The 17,291-nt window shown below is 32.7% G+C and overlaps 2 protein-coding genes across 2 annotated transcripts in view; both read left to right on the forward strand.

The window, feature by feature from the left end:
• LOC133200542 (uncharacterized) overlaps window positions 1-17,291 on the forward strand; it is a 241,529-nt gene that overhangs the window by 155,734 nt on the left and 68,504 nt on the right. The gene's annotated exons all lie outside the window — the stretch shown is intronic.
• Window positions 8,568-15,846, forward strand: LOC133200480 (uncharacterized). The gene is made up of 4 exons (XM_061336272.1): window positions 8,568-8,765; window positions 9,400-9,507; window positions 15,135-15,209; window positions 15,812-15,846. The coding sequence occupies exons 1-4, from the start codon at window positions 8,573-8,575 to the stop codon at window positions 15,844-15,846; spliced, it is 411 nt and encodes a 136-aa protein (XP_061192256.1). The 5' UTR covers window positions 8,568-8,572.

Consider the following 17,291-nt stretch of genomic DNA (forward strand, 5'->3'; position numbering starts at 1 on the left):
AAAGAAAATTAAGATTGATAATTTGTCCAAGTCGCCGATAAAACGTAAACTATTATTAACTATTATATAAAGACACGGAGTGTCTGAGGCCAAGTAGTGCATCACCTCGACGTCATCACGTGACTGCTATTAATAGCAAAATATTCCTTAATAAAAAAGTTCACAGAACAACAATACCCCGGGGTTTAATAATTTCTTTGAGTAAATAATATAGTTGATAAACATCTCTTATGCCTAAAAAGTGCTGCTAGAATCCCACTGTCCGGTCGGGAAAATAATTATCCCACATATTTGCACAAAACCTTACCCGATGTTTTGCATTATATACATATAACCCGAGATATGTCTTCAAACCATGTTTACCTCACGATTCTAGCAGCATTTTCCAAGTATTTTAGAACACAAGCTTTCGATATGTACAAATCTTATGTTTTTTAAATATCCAGCTTAGTGTTGTTCTTTTGCATTATTGTTGTCACGAATGACAAAGGAAAGGCCAACCAGGATACGTAAATAGCTGACTTTCTTCAATAGAAAATATAATCGATGAAAATAAATCAACATACCTGTTTAACAAACTTTAACTTCACATGAATAACACACAATATTCACGGTATTTGCTTCTAAACCCCCTTTTACGTATCTTTTTACATGCCGTCTTAGCCAAATTCTCGTTACACAACATGTTCGATTCTCAAGTTACTTGTTGAACAGTTATGACGTCATCGGTCGGAGATTTTAATTCAAGTGACAGATACAGCATAATAAAATTAACACATTTGATTTTTGTTAATATTTGCACGTTTCTATTCATTTTCAGGAGTTAATTATGTCTCTAAATAACAATATTAAGAAAACTTGTGTTCTAAACTTGACGTCATCTCGGCTACTATGACGTCATATTGTATCACTAATTCAGTCAAGTCAGATTATCTTAGTGCTTTCTTAACATACCTGCGTTCTTGGGTGTTTTAAATGATTTTGACACTGATATTGTAAACCTATAGGTTTGAGAGTGGACATTTTATCTGAACATTTTAAACTTGGACTGTATTCATATCATAATCATTTTAGTTATGAATGGTGAACTTAGTAGTGACAGTAAAATAAAATAGAAGTTTATTAAACAAGGATGTACATTATTAGTGTACCACATACAGTGACTTTATAATTGGAAAAGAGACTTTATGTTCATGGACTTTAATTATCTTGTTAGAACAAATTGGATTTTGTTGTTGGTACAATGAACTATAATTTTGTAAATCATTTTGTAATGGAATTGATCGGAATAGACCAATCAAGGCCATCGATACTAAGTAATAAAATTTAAATGGAAATGTAAAGTTACTATTAAGATTTTTGATTAAGAGTAATAAAATTGGGAACTTTGAAACAGATGAATAAAAAAGCGTAGGGCTAGAATCCCTGTGGTGCAGAGATGGAGACTAGGTCCATAAATATTATTAAAGTAGGTATACCTGGATTGGAGGGTGGTGCCATTTTGGGGTTCATAGGTCAATGGACAGACCTACGGACAAAGCGTACTTGGCATGGCAATGATAAGACAACCAGTGAAAAGTATTTTTATATCCGGGACCATGAATACCCTCTTAAGACAATATACTCTGTTTTTGCGGAGAAACGTCTCTCTCTTTTTCTTTGACTCTCTTGAAATATTTTTTGGGACTCTAATTTTTGGGACCTCACTTTACTTATTACTTTTAGAGTTTTAGTTCTACGCCCTTCTGAAATATTTAGAACGGATCTTAATTTTTTTGCTAACACCAGTATATTGGTCTATTCTGATGAAATTTCAGGAACAAACATTTAAAAATCTATACGTTCACGGTTGTTTAATAACCTTTTGAGAAAAAAAAAAACTTACAATCTTTGTTATTGGCTTACAATATTCAGAAGTCTCTGCATGAATGTAACTGAGGGCATCCGTAATGACATACCGGAATTGCATATCAAATGTGATTCCAGGTGCGGATCTTGAAATTTTTTTTCCTGGGGAGTCTATCCCAGACCAAACAATATATATAGATACACGAGGGCAGTTCAACATGACAAATAGACAATGTCCCTCATCATCATATTATTTTTGAAAGATTTAAGATCAACACATTTTCATATGTAAAAACATTTATTTTGTCGATGTGTGAAGTTTTATTCCATTTGATTAAGTGGAGCTCATGTTAATCAATTTTAAAAGCAACACGTTTTGTCGTCACGGAGCACCTTAACAACATTATAACGTTAAAAATAAAGTCGAGAAAGTTTCTCAAAATAACTCTGCCTTTTTATTTCACACACGGTTTTGTAGCGTCTTATCCATTCTTAAAGACGTATCCATAACACTTGATACCTAGTTTGCTATGTATTCGAGTAGCTTAAGTTATATTGTCTTTTTTTCAAATTCTTTACCGTGTAGCTCTGCTTCCACAAGCTCCGCAACAGTAAAGCGCACATCACGTTTTATGACGGTACTACATATAACACTTTTGACCATATTTTTTACTATAATATGTAAAGAACGCCACTCGTCCGATCAAAGCCTCTATCACTCAAAAACTGTCTTTTTCACGGTTGTACAAATGCACGGCTCATTTTTGATATAGTTCCTGGTTCCTCGAGCATTCTCAGAGTTTGTTTTAGAGGTTTCCCGAATGCGACGCAAAATTTTATCCCTACTCGCTGCTCTGTGACGTCCTTCAACGTCATCATTTTTGCTTTTTTGAATGAAGTTTATCTGTCTTTGACGATTGATATCTTTTAAACAAAGAAGTTGCAATGTATCACATTACATTTTAGCATCTGGAGTAATAGAACAATACAGAATTTGAACATTTGATTTTTTTTTCTCTTAGCGCCATTGATTAGAAGTATGACTATAAATATTATGAAGTGTATAATTATTATATGACTCAATTTTGACCCTGCTCCGTGACCCCATTTTAGCTGTCTTAAATCTTTTATAACTTTAAATTTTTTTTATCAAGATATATTCCAATTTTTGGACTCAAATTATTTAAATCTATTGTTAAAATATGTATACTAAATTTGGATATAATATGACGTTAAATAAAAAAAGTTATAACAAAAGTCTACGGATTTTTTGAATGACCCTCGTATATCCACTAAACACAAAAATTTGAAGACCAACCAACCAATCAACCAAATAAAAAAAAAAAATCAAAAACAAACACCCCCTCTCCCCCCCCCCCAAAAAAAAACAGAAAAAAAACAAACAATTAAAAACGAAACTCACAATCTCGTCCCATTTGAAATTGTGGAGGGGGGGGGGGTGAACAGCTAAACTTCCTTATGTATGGTTAACTTTTTCAAAAAAAGAGGGGTTGGGTAATTTTTAGTTACTTTATTAACTTCGCTTATTCCAAGGGTGGAATGGTCTTACCCCCTGTAGATCCGCGCATGGATTTTATATCACATATCATAGGCACTTGATTCGGTAATAAATTTTTAAACATATAGTAGTGCGGGTTAAAAAATTATTACCGAATCAAGAGCCTGTGTTTGATTTACCTAAAATAAAATGATACTTGAAAGTATAGTTGTTTATAAATAATATATTAATGCATCATTAGTCAAATAATTCTGCTTTCCTTTTAAATTGTGTCTGACTTCACCTATTCTAAAACCGCTCATTACATAAAAGATTTTTTACGTAATCTGAAATCTGAATACCCCTTTAAATAAGGTAGACGGCGAATAAGGTAACGGGTGCAGTCACTATTGAAATCCGGGCAATCAAGAAAAAAAAATCAAGGTGAATGAAATATGGGGAAGAAGCGCCATTGAAGACATTATAATCTTTACTTGCAGACAACGCCTCTGAAGCTCAGTCGGGTAATATAAAAATATTCCGCTATATTTTAAGACAAATATATTTATATGCATATGAAGAATTAAGAATATATCTTACTGTAAACTACTTAGGATGAATTCTCTTTAGATAAAGACGGAAGTGGGCGTCTAGATTGTTTTTTTTTTACAGTAAAAAAGATTTAACAATTTATCGATGAGTCAACTTTTGCAGTATTTTTTATGTAGACAACCACATCAATCTATGCTAACCAAAAGTTTTTCATTAGCTTTATTCACCACACATAGATAAATGCACATAGATACATTTTGCCAGCTGACAAGAGTCGTAAGTATCACCTGTCAATTTTCTTGTCAACTGACACCGTGATTCAAGTGTTACTCTCACTGTAGTAATTTTACAATTTGTAGACCGACCAACACTAAGATAAATTTTAACTTACACCCTTAAATCCTCGTTTTGTTTTATCATACTGATATAATTGTAAGAGTAAGATATATTTTAGCTTTTCTACTGTCAACTTCCTTAATTTAAGTAGCAATATATCCTTATTATCTGCATTTAGAATTTATGTGTCCCATTTGATTCGATCATTTGATTCGTTTGATACTCTACACACAAACAATTTCTATATATCGAGGTATGCTATTAAAAACAAAGTTGATGAAACAAGGATATCAAGAGTCTTGTTTGAATTCAACCTCTCGCAAGTTGTGTAAAATGACCTTGTTAGAAAATACAAATGAATCTATGTCATTATGTCGAATGCTTACTGACGTTTTCCATACTAACTGTTAAGCCATTATTTACACACTGAATTGTCTACGGATTTTCTCATTTACCCGATCATTATAAGAGTACACGACGAGTATGACCGAGCGACAGGGGATGCTTCCTCCTCCATGTCACCTTATTCCACCTCTGATGCTTCTATAGGTCCGTGTTTGCTCTTCTCCCGATTTGTACTGTTTTAATATATATGCTCTTTTGAGCTTGATAATTGTTCGTAATATCCATATTTCATAGAGCACCGCCCACAGAGATTGTTAATGACATTAGTTGTTCTTTGCAGGATTAGAAGAATATCGCATTTTATGATATATTCATAATGTTACCGATACCATTGTTCTAACTGTTTCCCGCTAAAGCGAAAGGGGGGGGGGGGTTAAATTGCATTTGTCTTTCAGTCTGTCTGTCATGCTCGTCTGTCAGTCACAAAAGCCTCGGTCAACTCATTTGAATGAGAAAAAATAGGGCTTTAATAATTCATATTGTACCTTATCTGTGACAAGACCTTTAAAAATTTACACTGCTTTTGGATCCCATGACCTTGAATTTTGACCTTCTTTTCACATGGTTTAACATTACTTTAAATTTTGAATGAGAAGAGATACGGCTTTCAAATTTTGTTTTAAATCTACGTTTTCTGCGAGAAACCTTTCAAATTGAATTATGATTTCTGATCATTGACGTTGAAGTTTGACCTTTTTAAAAATTTAAGCCTTGCTTATAACATTGAATGAGAGAAGATAAATCATTCATGTTTGATATGACCATAATCTTTGACATGATGTTTCTGAACATGCTTTGATTTTTGACCCCATGACCTTGAGCATCTTGAATTTGACCTTACTAAAAATATTAACCTTGTTAAAAACTTTTGAATGACAGAAGATAAGAAGTTTCTAAATTTTCAGACATATTTGACCCCGTGACCTTGACCTCTAAGTTTGACCTGATGAAAAAAAATCGACATTTTTGCTTTCTTTTTAAGAGGAATACTTGGGATATATATATATATATATATATGATACGTACCGTAATCTTGACGTTAAACCTATAGTCTTTTTATGTTACATTGGCAAATACTTTATAATGAGAAAAAAATAAACTCTCATATTTTTTATTGCGTGGACCCTGAGGTCCACGCAGAAAATATATTAGCGGATTTAAACCGGATGCCATGGGCTTACGTCAGGCTACGCATGCGCGAGGATGCTAGAGAGTTCTCCTCTAAGACAACTTGCCCGTAAAACAATTCGCCCTCTACGAATTAGAATATGCCAATCATTGGCAAACCTCGCTCAAAAAACTGCACATCGTATTCATGTATTCTTTGGCGTAACCAAGATCTGAATTTCTCTTTAATACATATAACCTTATATGCAAACTAAATTCTATGGTACAAGCTTTTAAATAAGTAGGAAGAACTTATAGAGATAGCTTAACAGCTTGAACATGTTGAATTAAAACCACTAGGTTTTAACAGATAGTCTTTGCCATGTTTACCGGCGTTAGTTTTGTGCATCAAGATTTGCAAAATAATTTGATAGACAGCAATCCAAATATAGCTTAATAAAGGCCTGTAGCAATGTTTTTCCATGTGGGGGAGAGGGAGAAAAAAAAAAGAAGATCTGTGCTACACGTGTACCATCTATCTTTCCAATGATAGGATACTTCCGTATAAATCTAGTACAGATGTCAAGTCCCAGCCGTTAAGTATTACATGTATCGAAATAGCCGGATTTTTTTTCAGTTAAATGACAAAACTATAGGCCAATCGGGAATAATATTTAACAACTTTGCTATGAAAGTACAATCACTCAAAGTAGGCAGATCATTGTAGAAAATGTTAACTAAAAGTAAACCTGTGCAATCTTTCAGAGTAACCAATGAACTCGTCCATGGATGCATTGAAGATCGTTGTAACAAGAATAGATATGGGTTACCCCATATCCAAAATATTCGACTTTTAATTTACTCCAATTTTCACTAGAAAAAAAAACTGTACATGTTATGAAACTGGTGTATAGTTCTTCATGTCTGTAGCAAATACCGTCACCAGTCTAAGCGTCACTAGCAAACAATACACACACCTGTGCTTGCAAGACCAAATAGCCTAGGTATACACACGTGCAATAAGATTGTCAATCGCATCTTCTCAGACCTTCTGCCGAGAAGTTACAATTGCAGGTGTTGTATATCAACCATTCCGTTATTTAAAAGAGACAGAGAAAAAAAAACCCACACACACACAAAAGTAATCTTTTTTTGTGTGTGTGTTTTTAAATTGATCGAGTTAATCGATAACTTAGCATTGTTTAAGTTAACTCGAGAGCCTTTAGTAAAGGGGGGGGGGGGGTCTAAGTCACACCACAGGCACTTCCATTCAAGCCCGTAGCAACGGCTTTCAAAGGGGGCAACCTTCTAAACGAGTTGACAAGCAGAAATAAATAAATAAATTAACAACCTGTTCACCACCCTGTAAAATCCTATTTAGGAGGGAGGGGGACTTCGTCTAACTTTTCGTTACATTTTGATTTCTTTTAAATGTTTGATTTTCTGTATTTTGAACCTTTCCGCAACAAAAAGTGCGGGGGAGCTTCCAATGCAAATTAAAACTTATATATTAAAATTCTAACAAAAGATTTTTTTAAAGAAAAAGTGAGCCCCCCTCCCCCACCTACTACGGGACATTTTGAACCTTTCTCTTCATTGATTAAAACATTTTGAACCTTTCTCTACATTGATTAAAATATCCCCATAATACAAGGAGATAAATATTGTCCTTTAAAAAATTTTGATATTTCTTAGGCAAAATTTGTACATGACAATTAATTGTCATGTACAAATTTTGCATATTAAGAAATATCAAAATTTTTTGTCATGTACAAATTTTGCCTATTAAGAAATATCAAAATTTTTGTAAAGGATAATATTCTCTTATGGATACTCCCTTTCATGACTTTTTATGCATACTTCTTAAAGTTAGTTACTTTAGAAGATTGTCCAAAAATGGCATAGCCGTACGTTCGTTCGCTGGAATCTTCCGATGATATCAAAGTGAAATATTTCATGTTACATGTGGGTGGTCGAGGCCCGGGACCGGTATTGTGAAGGTACACGGAGGAAGCAATAAGCAAAACTCGATCTAGAGAGCAGAAAGGGCAGAAATTGAAGTACTTCATATTTTATTGAAAATACTAGATGAAAAAAAATGTATATATTACAGAATTAACATTCTGTCTTCCTCTTTCTGCAAAAATAAAGGGGGTTCCAACACCCGACCCCCCTCCCTGGATACGCCAATGGAGATTACGATACCTGCACGCTTAAGCCTCTTTTAATTCTGTTGTTAATTTTAAAGGCTAAATTACAATTGTGATAGATACCTAGAACAACGTAACATTTCATATTCATATCATTTCAAGGTCATGATTTTTCTTATCATTACAGCCTAATTATAAGCAGACTTAAATAACGATGAAAATTAGAAAAAAAGATTAAACTTAATTACACCTTTGTAAACTCACTAAATCTAGAAAAATTCTTTGAATTTCGTTTCGAAACACATGCATATGGTCCACGTATTGCAGTCCTTTTTTAAAGGACAGCAACTTGTTCTATATATTACCGATAATTAACAGTACTTTTCAGATAGCACTGTCATTTTTGACTTACCATCTTATCTAAAATTTTAACTTTGGTCGCCACGTTTGCTCCTGAAGAGGGAGACAGGACTTTCATATTTTTTTTTTCAAATTTGCATTACTTGTGACAAGACACTTCAGGCTGAATTATGATAATTGACCCCATGATCTTGATCTTAACGTTTAACTTTTAATCTTCGCCTTAACTTCTTTTTCTTTTACTATTGATATTCAAAAAATATTTTACGTACAAATACCCGGTGGAATCAAATATTTATTTACTTTATAACCAGGTATGGACTACCTTGGCTTCGGATATGTCGTTGGATCGTGTCCTGTTAACATAACGGGACAAAATAAAGCAGCTTCCAGGCTGAAATGCGGTGTCGACAAATTCGGGAATAGTCAATACCTCTGTGTCCCTAATTTCAGGAAGACAGCCATTGTGGAATACTGCTACAACGGCACTGTAGGACTTCAAATGCCAGGTTTGCGTAGTATATACCACCGTGCTATATGACATTCAAACCATCAAAGAGAGGTGGGGCGGTGGTGGTAATTGAATATCCACTGCTTACATGAAAATGGATATTGTACATTAAATGTTGAATTATATGTAGAGACTTTGGATTTGAAATATCAGACACATGTATATGATTAAAAAATAATCGTAAATTCATATAACAAAAATTAATTTTACTGGAAGGGTTTTCTAATTTTGTATTGGAAAACATATTTCATTACATACAAAACCTGTCAGATAAATTTGGAATTTGATAAAAAAATTTCCTTTACATGTAATAATAATTGTATAGAAAAAGAGTTCCAAGTTCCAAGTTAGCCGTTGCAGGCAATACTATAGCGTTACTGGATAAAATCTGCATAAATGTGTAGTAATTTTGACTAATAAAAATTACTGTTCTGGATACATTACTGGAAGATCATGCACTTGTTATTTACTGAAAGCTCGCCGTTGAATTTATTTTAAAAAATATGATTCAAATATATTAACTTTTTTCTATCATTATTGAAACAATAAAATATTTACGCTAGTAATTAACAGATACAGAAACTAAAATCAATGTTCCATTTTTTATTCACTCTATATCTTTCTCAATACAGGCTCCTGTCTGGTTGTAAATGATGAAGGAATTGTAGATATCATCAGCTGTAGCAGCTTCTCGGAGGGTTGTACCACATCAAACTTCAAAAGCTCTAATCTTTATCAATGTGTGTGCATTTTAAACAAAACTGAATGTGAAATGTTGTTTTATATTCTTAATTATACTCATTCCTGTTAGTTTTCTTTCATGCAAAATCAAATTATCTTCAAATTATGCTGATTCCTTTTCAGTTTCTTTGATTTATATATTTAAATAGATCCAGCATGTCATCAAATAAACAGAGAAAAGCGGTGCTTTTATGCAGATCCAAAATGTCCCAAGATGTAAGATGAACGAAAGAGAGCTAAAAAATTCTTAAATCAACCATTTGAAGTATTATATTTACCAAAACAGATCAATCTTTTAACGAAAGTTTTTAAAAAAAAAAATGTTATAGAGATCCAGAGATGACAACAAGAAACAACGTTTTTGTGGCCTCCAATGCAACAATAAACTACTCTGCTACTACACTTGGTTTTACAAATACAACTGAAGTAACAGAAACTGGTCAGGTTCCTGCTGGAGCAATAGCGGCCATCACTTTATCGTTAGTAGTGACTCTTGCTATCCTTCTCTTTCTATTTTGGTACAAGAAAAGAAAAAGAAAACAAGGAGTCGCAATCACAGGTAAATTTATGCAAACTGAGAGAGTTCTCTAAGATAAATCACATGCAAACAAAATCTTATAAGAACTAAATTATTTATATTGCTTATGAACTGAAATGCAGTGTAATTCAGCACATAGTTAAACTGATTAAACAAATTATATAAATGAAATGAAAAATTTGTTTCATTTAAGAATTTTAATTAGGTAGTTCGGGGTAAAAAAAACAAAGCTTTTTCGAAAAAAAAAAATACTGTCTGAAATATGCTTCGATTTGGGTAAAAAAAAAATGTTCGTTGAAGATATACTTACATTACCATTGTACATGTACACAATTTTACTCGACATGACACTTTACTAATCAGGGAAGGTGATAGATAAATAGAGGATGTTCAATGTTTTGTAGATGAATACGGAATTTATTTCACGAGTGGGACAGGATTTTTTGATATTTTCACGACTGTGAATCACAATTGAAAATATTTTAAAAAATCCTTTCTCACGAGTGAAATTATTCCATATTCGTCTACAAAACATTGAATTTTCTGTTTATTACATTTTCTTAGATTTTTCTCTTTGCCTCTGTCTTTTCGTATCACAGCCTTATAGGCTGTGACGTCATAGTTGAGCGGTTGAGACGTCATAGCTAAGCGATTGAAGATTGAAAAACGTTGTAAACATGGATTTTTGACGATATATTTGGAAAAAACTTTGGCAGTTTAACTATTTGTCTCTGTCAGGATGGCTCATTCACTCTTTCTTATAACAAGCCAGGGATTTTGTTTTAAAAACACTCTTCCTGAAGAGAAGGAGAATCGTAAGTCTTGCCGCACTTCTGATATCTTCACACTGTGAGAATACCATTTTGATATCCTTTTACACTCTGTCAGAATATCTCTTTTATTCAGTAAATAAATTACAGTATTTCACTGTTAAAAATGTAATAAACACGGTCTCTCTCTTTCTTGCTCTCTCTGTCTTCTTTATCAGTTTTAGATCACCCAAGCTGAAAGCTCAAGTAAACTTTCTGATCACATTTTGTCCACAGTCCGTGTGTCTGTAAACATTTTCGACTTCCGGATCAATTTCAGCCAAACTTACCATAAAGCATCCTTTGGGGGAGGGAATTCAGCTTTGTTCAAGTGAAAAGTCACACCATATTTTGAGGGGAGAAAATTAAGAATAAGTAAAAAACTATTACGTCTTTTAAAAATATTTTCCTCAAGAACAACTTAGCCCGAAAAGTTGAAACTTAGAAGAAAGGTTTTTTTATATTGTAAATTCAAATTTGTTCGAATCTCGATCTCTGGGGATGGAATTGAGCAACAATAGGTGATCACACAAGCATACTAGAAAAAAAAGTCTTTGATAAGATTTTTTTCTCATGAACCACTGGGTCAAACGAGTAAAAATTTATCCGAAAGCAACATTACAAAATGTAGATTTAATTACCCCTATAAGTAGAGTGGTGCCGCAAAGACATTCAAAGATTAACATACAAATATACAGAAAAAAATCGTTAAATATTTTTTGCTCAGGAACAGCAAAGGCATGATTAATCGTAATGTTGAAGCATCTTCAGATGGTGTTGATTCCAATTTGTTCATATCATGTCCCCCGGGGGGGGGGGGGGGTAGGGCTACAATGGACGATCAGAATTTTACAAAAGAATATATGGAGTAAAACTGTGACCTCTTGATATCTTGTTAGCAAAATTGAACAGAAGCCCAAGCGGGTTTCTCCAATGCAATAGTGTCCCCTGTCCGTACTTGTCTGTCCGCCTGTCGTGTGTCATGTTTTGTTTGGAAACGTAACACTTTTCCGACTTTTTCTCAAGAACCATAGAGAAATTGAAATCTTGCCAAAAACAACCTGGATGAAGGGTATTTAAATTTGTTTAAATAGAGGACTAAGCTCTCTTTCAAGGAGAGATACATGACATAACAAGGGATAAAAGTTATACACAAGAATTTATAGGAAATATCTAAGTCTTCCTATCAAGAAAGACAAAGCTACATGTATGATTATTCTTAAAAATGCAGAAGCATGTTTAGGTAGTGTAGATTCAAATTTGTTCAAATTTTGTCTCGTTTAGGGTAGGATAGAGCCAAACAGGGGATAAAAGTTGTACATAGAATATCTAAGAAATAAAGTCTTCTTTTCGAAAAGAGCAAAGCCATGGTTAGTTATATTAATAAAGAAGTATCATCAGGTAGTGTAGATTCAGGTTTGTTCAAATCATGACCTCTGGGGGATATAGGGCGGCAATACAAAAAAGAAGATCGAACTTTTACATAGAAATATACAGAAGAAAATCTTTGAAAAGATATTCTGAAGACATGATATGTAAAAAATATATAAAAACATCCGCAGTTGATGTTGATTCAATTCTGTTCAAATCATGCTCCCTCCCTTTTTGGGGTAGGTTTGGACCACAATACATTTAATCTCTAAATATTGAACTTTTCTCGTTTTCTGTATTCAAGTGCTGAGGTGAGCGATCTGGATCACTGATCTCCTCTTTTTTTAACAAGTGAGCCTTAAGATTAAAGATAAAACTTATTGAACTACGGAGATCCGCTCCTTTCGTACCTTAAAACGTCATCTGTATAGTCCACAGCTATCTCTATTTTAGAAGTGGTCTAAGCTTTCATGATAGTCAGTAAAAATGGCCATTACTGTAATTGTCCAAAGGTTCACTTTTATACGAGGGGTGATCAAAAAGTTCGCGAACTAATTGAATTACTTCCTTAAAAGAAATAAAATGAGATTCCAGTGTTCATTATTTTTTAAAGTAGTCCTCTCCGATTTTAATGCACATCTGTTGTTGTTCTGACCATGCGCGAATCACGTGATCCAGGTGGTCACGTGACATGCTTCGTAGCAGTCTGTTCACAGAAGCTAAGAGATTTTTTCGAGTCTTATATTTCTTACCATGCAAGTAATTTTTTATAACAAAAACAGACCATCTGTCAGAAATGGCCAAATCTCGGCAATAGGATGGGTGGATAAGAATATTCCTTCCCAGAATTTGCATGGTGATCATTACAACTTGAGTCCTCTGTCTCGGGAGCGTCGTTTATCCAATGTGAAAAAAGTATGGGCGCCTTCTTTTTTTTCATATCTCATATGTTTAAAGTTTAAAGTAAACGATATTTTAGGGATTTAATAATTATATTATTGCTCAGATATTCAACTATTTTTCTTACTGTAACTTGGCGATCTTTCAAAACAAACTGCTCAACTAATGAGACATCTTTTTACCGGCTTGCTTTCGCTCGGCAACAAAACAAACATCATTTTTAACCATCTCCCTGCCTTCATTAAAACATTCAATCCAATTAATAATTGAACTTCTGGTAAGTCTTTTGTCTTCATAAACCTTGTACAAACTATTATATTCTTCTGTAAAGGAATTTCCGAGATATACGTTAAACTTTACAGCCGTTCGTTTCTCGAGTACGACTGAGTCAACCATTTTTTGTCACAAGTGACCTACATACTGACGTCATTTTCACATTGTGACGTCACAAACACAGAGGAAAACATTATTTAACATCTGCTATTTATAGAACATGTGTATGACTATATGTGTGCCAAAGGACTATATTCTGTAGTGGCCAGTATCTGCCCCCAAAATAAAACTTTGATGGAGAAATCTTTAATTATGCTCTAAACCAGGTGGATATTTGCAGACTTCAAAGCATTAAATATTTTTATCAACTATGACATCATTAGTTAGATATGACGTCAATAAAATGACGTAAATTCCAAATTGCAATGATTTTGAGAGAAAATAGCGTATTTTACGTCGGTTTTTTGATTGGAAATTATCGAGCGCAGGTCTGCTCAGACTAGATCTTTCGATATAAAGTGTAGATTGATAATATCAATGAAATATGTGAATATGGTACCTGAGCAAGCTTGCGCTCTATAAATACTATAGCCAAAATTGAACAAACTCTGCGCATTTTGGCCTCTATTTTAAAAATTACGGAAATCCAAATAGTTTGTGACGTCACAGAGACAAGAAAAGCCAACTAATTTTTCCAATTTCATAATATATTGTCTTAATTTGGATTATTTTATACAATATATGCACTTTTTCCTCATTTCAAGAGATTTTCAAAATTTGACTATTATGGGGGCAGAAATACGCCCTTACCGTATATAGTTCTTTCATTTTGGTCTGAATTGGGGTTTTTTAAATATAGAGATAGTTCGCGAACTTTTTGATCACCCCTCGTATAAATAGGGATCTGACCTACATGTGTACTAGTACTACTTTTAGGATAGGGATTGGTTTTTGTCTGTACAAAAAGCTTAACGATTTCCGTTCCGGTTAATGACTTTAGGCTAAATGAATGTAATAATTTGTTTTTCATGAACCATTTCCGTTGGATATTATTAAAGCATGCCATTAATGTATGCAAATTATAAAAAGGAATCTAAGGGAATGCATTTACTTATTATATGTAGCCCTACTGATTCAAAACTTAAGATCTGAGTTTAGAACATTGACTCAGTACAAATGTACATTTATGTTATTCTAAATATATATAGCTCAATGAATACAAGCAATACGTAACATATTACACAGACAAGCATTTATTAGTAGTACAGACGGAATAAAACCAATGCGATTAAATTCAAAGGAATGTATACATCGTAGCTAATTGCAGCCGAGTATGCCTGTATCGAGTAACACATAGTGAGTTATTCTTATCCTCGAAGAAAGTGTGCTATACTGAGGTATAGTTCCGCTTGACTGTGTTTTAGGTACATTGGAATGTTACGATTTGCTCTCTCTAGTGTTTCTTATATCAAGAATGGACATACATAAAGGATAGATAATTGAAGAAAACTACACAAGCCTATTAAAAGATTAAAATAGTCTTTGAAAAGACGAAAATCTAAAACTATAAAAATGTGGCACTAGGTGGATTCACACAGTTTTGAACATATTCTAAAATTCTGAAAGAGGTGAATGCACATTTTACAATAAAACACATTTATGCTATTCCCCAGTGATAACTTGCAGATGTAGAAATTTTAAAGTTATGTAAGCAGAACGATACATTATTTTTCAGATGAAAGCGAAAACCTCATCAATTTAGGAAGTGTTTTAGAGCAAAGGAAAGGAGGACTGGTACAATTCAGGGAAGGTACTACGTATTCTTTTTTATGTTACTGATTACAAAATTACTTCAAAAGAAAATACCATACTAGTATTCATGACATCTTCTAAATAAGAGAGAGTTTGATGTAATATGCCAAAACTTAATCCTTTTTCTGAGTAAGAAGCACAACGAACATAAAAAATTGAAATACCGCTGTTAGAAATAATAAAAATTACCCTTTCAGGCAAAAGTCTTCATAAGAGCCAGTCTGCGAGAAAACCATGCAAAATTTTAAAAATCGTCAAAATGGAAGTTTGCTACTTAGAATTTTTAAGTGGCTTAAAATTTTCTACATAAAAGTTTAAGTCAGAATATTTACAAAAATTTTTTGAACATCGTATCTATTTTTAGTAACAGTTCATTTGAATATTTCAAGAAAATCACAAAGAATTGAATGTAAAATCTTTGCAAACTGATCAATTCAAACAGTGACTTTATGCCATCAGTTTATTTTCATGTTTTCCAAATTCATGTTTTCTTTTATATAATTAATGAAATAGAAGCTATATTTAAATAAATGCATTATCTTCTATTGGTCTATTTATAGATCCTAAATTAATGACCATGATTGTTTTAACCATTTTTAGGTGCCCTTTTCTCCCAAGACCAAGTAGAAAAATGAATATATTATTTAGAATAATCTTAGGTCTACTAGGTCTACTATGTATTAAAATACTGAGCTTGGAAAAGAATATCTACTTGTTGTTTATTTAGTTTAAAATATACTACATAGCTACAATTTCAAATATTCTAAATAATAGTTTATCATCATATTTATTTTCTGTTTCTTTAGTATCTAATTGAAAAATATAAATATTCTAAATCTAATATATTTTTTAAAATAGGAATAACTGATATAGATACTTCATATAACTTCTTATTGCGTTTACGCTACTGAAAATCGTGCAGTTCTACTAATTATGAGATACTGATCATTCTAAACTTGAAGTAATCAATGTGATTCGAATTTAATATAAAGGAATATATCAGTAGGATAATTTGCAGGTATGTTAAGGCAGTACCATGATCATATTTCGGCGAATTTAGACTTTTTTCGGAAAAGCAATAGATAAAAAAATTACTATTACAATGGCTGCAACGTTATTGTTGACAACTTACACGAACGATCACGTTACACGAACGATTCCGCACGATTAACGCACGATAAAATCTGTTACAGGAACGATTCTTCACGCAACACGATTCTACACGTTACACGATCTTACACGATTGCTAACGCAAACGCACGGTTCTTCACGCAAAATAGTTCAAATTCTTTAGGAATGGATATTTTCAAAAACGAAATAAGGCTTAATAGTTATTTTAGATTTCAAAAAATTATTGATATTATTTCATGAACTTTAAAAAATGAAAAAAAAAAAAAATAGAAATGGATATTTCTGGAACTAAATACATGTAAGACTTATTAATTATTTAGACTACAAATAATTATTTACGTAATTCTCCGACTTAAGAAAATTGTTTTTTTTTCGTTCTCTCAGAAGATGTACATGTAGGTGGACCGTGAGTTTTGATTAAATTGGATTTCATAATATGCAGAAAGGGATAAGTTTGAAAAAAAGATGGCATGAAAGTGAATTAGATTATAAGTTATATCCATGTTTCCATTTTTAAATCTCTAAAATCATCAATTATTTTACAAATTTTATTTGCAGAAATTATAATACTAATTAGAAGTAAGCTCCAGAGATAATCACTGATGAACGAAACATTTGCCGACTAAATATTTATGTAAGCATTGAGAATTGTTAATTTATTTATTTGTAAAAAAAAAAAAAAATATTTTTGATCTATTGATTTTAAAAATATCTTGACCATAATTAGCAGTAAACATAACTAACATCAGAGAAAAGAAATCCTTAAACATCTAAGTACGGTTTATAACAAAAAATCACGCTATTTGACGAGAACACAATATTGTACGACTTACTATATTGCTTATTTCCAAGCAATAGTTAGTTCGTTCTGCTTTCAATTATGTAAATCGCGCTTCATTTATTTTATTTGGATTGAAAAAAAAAAAAACAAACAGACAAGCGAAATGCT

This window comes from Saccostrea echinata, unplaced genomic scaffold, assembly GCF_033153115.1.
Source record: "Saccostrea echinata isolate AGI-Se365-2 ecotype Australia unplaced genomic scaffold, CSIRO_AGI_Sech_v1 ptg000040l, whole genome shotgun sequence".
NCBI classification, from domain to species: domain Eukaryota; kingdom Metazoa; phylum Mollusca; class Bivalvia; order Ostreida; family Ostreidae; genus Saccostrea; species Saccostrea echinata.

Coding starts and splice junctions, on each gene's coding strand:
- LOC133200480 (XM_061336272.1), top strand. CDS start 8,573: ATGGACTACCTTGGCTTCGGATATGTCGTTGGATCGTGTCCTGTTAAC. Junction 8,766..9,399: donor TGTAGGACTTCAAATGCCAG/GTTTGCGTAGTA, acceptor TTCTCAATACAG/GCTCCTGTCTGGTTGTAAAT. Junction 15,210..15,811: donor ACTGGTACAATTCAGGGAAG/GTACTACGTATT, acceptor AACCATTTTTAG/GTGCCCTTTTCTCCCAAGAC.